Source organism: Anser cygnoides, chromosome Z (genome assembly GCF_040182565.1).
Source record: "Anser cygnoides isolate HZ-2024a breed goose chromosome Z, Taihu_goose_T2T_genome, whole genome shotgun sequence".
In the NCBI taxonomy this organism is placed as follows: Eukaryota; Metazoa; Chordata; class Aves; order Anseriformes; family Anatidae; genus Anser; species Anser cygnoides.
In genome coordinates, this window is record NC_089912.1 from 49243688 (window position 1) to 49250313 (window position 6626).

Below are 6626 nucleotides of genomic sequence, written 5' to 3' on the forward strand. Positions count from 1 at the left end.
ATCATTGACAGTGTTGTGTTTCAACATGTTTTCCCATTGCTAAAATATTAAGAAACTAAGGATATTTCTCTAACATATTCTTTTAAATTCTCAGTACAGTTACCACAGAATTTTTGAGGAAGAGGGATCTAAGATACACATACAGCCTAAGATATACATAACATTCTATAATCCAGCTGAAATAAAAAGAAAGTGGCAAAAAAAAGACAATGAAGTCATAAAGCAGAAAATGAAAGTGGTAAGTGTCAAAAGCATACACAAGGGGGAAGACCTTAAAAACCAAAAAATGATGAAAGAAAACTTCTCCTACAGAATAATTAAATTTCAAGATTTTGAAGAAACAGAGACGCCTATTAATAACCTTCAAAGCAATCCAGCCTGTCTCTTAGGATTCATACACAGGAAAGGAGAAGCATAGCAGCTTATCTGTACCATGAACACTTTTGGCTTGGTACAAATTGGCCTCATTCTGTTGTGCACCACCACCATGTCAAGTCTTAACTGTAATCACCTTCCTTTACAGCAAAGAAAAGTGATTGAGAACAGCCTGCAACTTTTGGACAAAATGGGCAAAAAGTTTCCTCAACAGTGTCTAAGAGAGAAAATGTCCTTCAGATTTCCTGAGCAGGTTTTAAAGCCCAAACAGAAAGAAACTGTCAAAATGGCCATTGAAGAGATCTTCCAACACATCTTCTACATCTTTAGCAAAAATCTAACTCTAGCTGCCTGGGATGGGGCAGCTCTAGAACAATTCCAAAATGGACTTTATCATCAAATTGAGCAATTGGAGGCATGTGTAACCAAGAAGCAGACCCAGTATTTTTGGAGTAAAGAAGTCAACAGGCTGAAACTGAAAAAGTATTTCCAAAAGATAGACTGTTTTCTTAAAGACAAGCAACACAACCTGTGCTCCTGGGAGATCAGCCGTGCAGAAATGAGGAGATGTCTTCAATTGATTGATAAAGTCGTGAGGAAGCTTTACAACTAAGGTACAAAGATTTTGATCTGTTATAATTTAGCTTTAAAATTAATTACATTTAATATTTTTTCTATGGTCTATCTTGTGTAAAAGCTTCTAGCCCTCTTTAATCATATTTAAATGATTGTGCTGCTAATATTTATTTTTGAAAATGTAATATATTATTCGATGTCAGTTTATTTGGTGAGCAAGATGTATATACTACCTATAAAATAATCTGTATGACTTTTCAGTGAGGGTTACTCCATAGGAAAGGATGATAATTATGACAAATAAGGTTATTGCATGGTGTTTTCTGCTGTGAAAATGTGCTGTTCCTTTCCATCTCTATTTCACTGATATACAGAGAATCATTTATTTGTGAAAGGACTACACATCATCGCTTTAGAGGAATTACTAGATTTGTACTGAATGAGTCCTCATCAAAAATAAAGTGGTGTATTGTTTATTTAAATGGGCCTGGTTTAGGTAGATACTATTTATTATTCTTTCAAGTGCTGTATGCTCTTTTCTAAGAATGTATCTTTTTATACATTTGGTCCATTCTAAGTTTGCTTTGTTCAAAGAGGTAAAGTAATTCTAGAAGGAATTATCCACACAATAAATTGTTTGCAATAACTATAGCTTCTGCAATAACTTCTCAGTTGCATACTCTTACTTTTAATTAAAGTACCTTTCCTTCATCTAACTTTCTGGGGAGAAGGCTTTCTTTCCATCCTGCTATGTTTCCAATTCACTTTAACTGCTTTCTCAAATTTGATTCCATTCCAATTCACTTCCATTCAGTACTGTCCTTTATTGTTGCTTGAAATCTACTGCCTCGTTCCCTTTGCTCATAAACTGACCCACAGAAACATGTATTCCAGCAAATTTTCCCCCCAAACCACAGAGCCTCGATTAGCAATATAAACAAATTCCTTGAAATAACCAGCTTATACTTGGCAAAAGTCCACTGATTTCTGCAAGGCCAAATCAGGATTTTACCCTTGCGAAATTGTCCCTGGTTAACTCCATTTCAAATGATTGTGTTTTCCCTAGTTTCTTGCTATTTGTTAGTCAGAGGGAGAAGAGTTACATCCAGGCTGTGTTACCAATTGAATTATGGTAAAAAGATGTTTAAAAAAAAAAAAAAAAAAAGCTGCTATTTCCCGTAGCCAAAGCTGATGAACTCTGGACACAGGCTTCTGGTTCCAGCATAAAGAAACAGGGCGGAGTTGGCATGGCCATAGTTCCCAAGGAAAGGAAATGTCAGTCACAAAGGGCTGACATTGCTAGGGGTTGCTTCTAGCATCTAGCGAGGAGCCACTTTAAAGTTTTCCCTGGTCTCTAGCCATTTGAAGTAGCAGTATTATTCAAAGCACTGATAATGCAAGGGTGAATCTATACAAAAATGGACTGGTAAGAGCTATAGCAATGGTAGTCCAGATGTCATGTACCATATCTGTGACACAGGTCTCTTTTGCAGGGTATACCTGCCCTCCTCTCTGCCAGCATGGATGCGAGGTAAAGGAAGTGTTGAGAGCAACGGATACCAGGTCTGAAGCTGAAATACCAGACAACCTGATAACAACTTCACCATGATCCAGAATAACCGGAAAGACTAAAGGGAAAAAGAAAAGAATCAGAGCCATTTTTCTGCCTGGTGAGATCCCACCAGACGTATTATAGCCTGAAGTGTATTTCTTGTGCTTTGTAACTAACAGTACTTGGAACGTCTGTCAGACTGTTAGAAATCTGATTTCCACTGCTTGGTTTTTGGTTTTGTTTTTGTTTTGGGGTGGCTTTTTGTTTGTTTATTCGTTTGTTTTTGCACCTCTGCAAGCCCGTGCTATAAAAGGACATTCAGCCTATTGAGCTTTCTGGTTCTGATATCCTAGGTGACTTCTGAAATGCAGTAAACCCATATTGAAACAGCCCCATTTTTACTGAAACTTAACACGAAATATTTTCAACTGCCCTCTCATGAAGGATCCCAGGGTTTTCTGCCTCACTTGCTGGAAGTGGGAAGATGTTAAATCACGGATCACTGATTGTTCAGAAAAGCTCATCCCCCAAAACTTCCTTTATGGTTCATAACTATCCTTAACAATCTCATCATCAAGTGAAAATATGTTTTGAAGTATTTCAGCCAACAGGGCACTTTACAGTGCAGGAAACAACAGAATGGGCACTAGAGGGCAAAGTGAGATTATAGACAAGTGTAAGAACTGCAGGTGAATGTTTTGAATGAATAAATGAATAAAAACGAATATTTTAGCAAGACGTCATTTCAACTTTTTATGATTTTTTTATGACTGTGTTGCTTATCAATAAATTGCTATTGGGTTCACAGAAGGGACTTTAAAGAAATGAACAGTTTTTGAGGAAAGGAAGAGGATCTCAGAGACAATGGCTCATAAACCAGCATTTGATTTCATTTACTTTTCAGTTGTGAGGTAGTAGAAATTGCTTGTAGTGAGACAATATCTAAAAGACCCTCAAGCACAGGGACTCTGGAACAGACACGGGTGCTGAACAAGTAAAAGAGAAAAAGCAAATACCAGGCAAGCCTTTACAATATTTCTTTGGTTTATTCTTACTTTTTAAAGAAGGATAAAGAGTCTTTAAGGTAAAGAAAGAAAGGTAAAGATCTTCTCTCTCCCTTGCCATTATAATGTTCTGGAGAGAGCTGTATTTTGTCACCGTTGTGGTACCAGGTTAGCTGTATGTGATGCCCTTGGCCAGCTGAAACTCTCCAGTATTTCTTCCACTTAGTATTTTTTTCTAGAAACTAAAACATATGCAGCAAAATATAATTTTCGACATAAATTATTTTCAAATGGAAATGAATAAAATAGTGAACACAGAGTCTCAAATCCAAGTAGAAAATTAAACACAGATAAAACAAAATCTTTCCGGGCTAGGACTGCTCATAGACCAAAAAGCATAAGACTTATGCACCAGTCCCAGTCCCAGTCCCAGTCCCAGTCCCGTTCCCAGTCCCAGTCCCAGTCATGGCTGTTTTTCATAGCTAGTCCCGCAGCATCTTGTTTACATGTGCGCTGCTGCACTTTTAGGGAAACTTCATCAAAATTGATAGGGTTTCATCTATGTAGAGGCTGTTTTCTGGAATGGATTTACAGGATTGGGTTCAAAAGCTTTGTATCCAACAAGAACCTTCACAATAGCTACAGCAGAACTAAAGAATGCTTATTCCAGACTTTACTCTGGAAAAAATTATTCACAAGTCACAGTCAAATACAGCTGTCCAAAGCAATTTTTCCATGGATTTGGTGTGCTCTGCTAGCTCTGGCTTTACTTCTTTTTTAAATTTAAAGAGAGAGAGAGAAAAAAACAAGCCAAACCAAACCAGAAAAACAACAATGCAAAACAGAACAAAAGCCTGCGGAAGTAATTTCCCAGTCATCCACGATTAGCCCTTGCTGCTAGGAAGGACAGCAGGAGTCCTCCTTCGGAGCAGCTGTAGGGAAGTTGCAGCAAGGGCTGTGGTGGATCAAGCGGACCGACACCAGCGTTGAGGGGTGTGGGCTAGGAAAGGATCAGGAACGGCTCATGAGGAGATGAACTTTGCTTTAGAAAGTTAATGTAATGCAAAAAAAAAAAAAAAAGTGAAAAAGTAAGACTGAATTTGATTCTTTACAATAAGGTGACTGTGCTTTTCGATACCCAAAAATATTTCTATTATTCCTAATACAGGCAATGATGAGTCATTTATACCAGTGTTTTCCACACTTCTGTTGATACCAAGAAATCTTGGTAAGGCGCACGGGCTTTTTTGATACTGAGGGCTCCCATAGGAGCAAACTCTGACAGGGAAAGCAAGGACCATCTCTCCTCTCTGCCTGCAGACATCCCAGGGCTGGAGCCAGCTCTGCAAACTGGAGGGCAGCTGCTGTCATGCAGTGGTGCCCTGCTACTGCACCAACACACCGCTGAGCCTGCTTTGTTTCCAAACATAATTTAGGCTCCTCATCAGTTGCATCCTGGATGAATGCCTCTTCTCTCTTAATGTTTTACAACATTAAAACCAAAATCCCCAGCTCATGTGAACTGGCATGTGAAAGGCTGCAAGGTTGGTTGTTTCTTCAGGGCAAACTTTCTTGAACCCAAATGCAGTTAGGGTCCTAAAACCACATATTAGCTTCGCCAATTAATAATTCAAAACTCTGAGCAAATAACGATGTGTTTTTTGAAAGTGTGGGATTAAACACAGTTAATGCTCACCTCCGTAAAATAACTGTTAAAACATGGTAATACATTTGCAAAGTCAAAAACCAGACTAGGGAGGAGAAATACTGAGATTCCAAGCAGTGTATCTGCCCCCTGCTCACCAGTTACCACAATGCCTACTCACTTTAGCTCCTACTGTCTGCTGTATTCCCCAAGTTTCTTATCTGGGTAGGCCAGAGCCTTCACAACTTCCTCTGGACCGAGCTGGAGTACTGTGTGTACAGTTCATTTTCCCAGAAAGGAAATATCTTGACAGACATATTTATATAAGACAGAAAGCTTTTCTTCTGCAACAACAACAAAAATGCCTGTTTGACTTCAAATATTTGTAAAAACATTGCTCTCTCTTTGAGAAATTAATACACTTCCTCTTCAAGTCTTTGCCTTAGAGGTGTACTCTGTTCTGGTCTCTACTTTTTGGGTAAAGCTCACATTGGCTGTTATTGTAATTGGCTGATTTTTAATAGCTAAAAATAAATTTCTGCTGCTTGTAGCAGAATTCATGTTGTTGTCCTTTGGACAAGCATCAAGGCCTGCCACAGCTGTTCATGGATATTCAAAAAGGGCTTGTGCTGAATGTGATGACTGGTCACTAACAAGCACTGTTTCAAGATGCTGAACCCTTTTTTCTTTTTTTTCTTTTTTTTTTTTTATAAGAAAAATAGAGCACCTCTCTCTTTCCTTCCAAGTTCCCCATAGCAGGGTAACAGTCACTGTTAAACTGCTTTAAAACGGTGGGAAACTATTATCACAACTTCCATTATGAGTGACTTAGTAGTAGCTAACACTAAAAAAAGGGAATTCCCGATGTCCATCGAGCACTAATTTCTCCTGATTATCAAAGTGGCATATTTGATGTGCCTGTTGGTCTCATCTGGCAGTTGGTGCAGTGAGCTGGGATGCGCAGAGACTCTAGAAGCAGGGCTTATTTCAAAACTGGATATGTCTTTGATATTCAGTTAGTCTTTTCACTGCCTCCCTTTGCAAAACCAGTGAATTTTCCCTTCTGCTGAAAAGGAACAGGTTGGGAATGAGAAAGAAGGACAGGAAAACCTGCTAAAGGATATTTTTAAAAAAATGTAAAACAAGGGGTGATACTTACAACACTCACGTGTAAGAAAATGAAATTAAAAAAAAAATCCCCTATAAACAGATGATGTTGTCCCTGAATATGCAGATTTTTTAAGAACAGAAAGAACAGGTTTCAATAATCAGCCTGAAAAGAAGTCATCTTTTGCATTATAAAAATAAGTTGTTTCCATGTAGAAATAATTTCTTGAAACACAGAATTGCACTGTATTACAGAAACACAATGTTTTGCATTTTTCTGCTATGCTGAAAGAGTAGGTAAAAGTTTTCTGCTGATCACCTCCACCTGGGGGGTCAATGCTTGAAAATAAGGAATCCCTCAAGTCAA

At 38.3% G+C, this 6626-nt stretch overlaps 1 protein-coding gene across 1 annotated transcript; it reads left to right on the forward strand.

The window, feature by feature from the left end:
* Positions 1–253: 253 nt before the first annotated feature.
* Positions 254–2718, forward strand: LOC106044139 (interferon alpha-2-like). Its single transcript, XM_013194016.3, has 2 exons — positions 254–989; positions 2445–2718. Exon 1 carries the CDS (start codon positions 434–436, stop codon positions 986–988), a length of 555 nt encoding a protein of 184 aa, XP_013049470.2. The 5' UTR covers positions 254–433; the 3' UTR covers position 989; positions 2445–2718.
* Positions 2719–6626: the final 3908 nt, after the last annotated feature.

Excerpts from the sequence above, each read along its gene's own strand:
- LOC106044139 (XM_013194016.3), top strand. The coding sequence starts at position 434 with ATGAACACTTTTGGCTTGGTACAAATTGGCCTCATTCTGTTGTGCACC.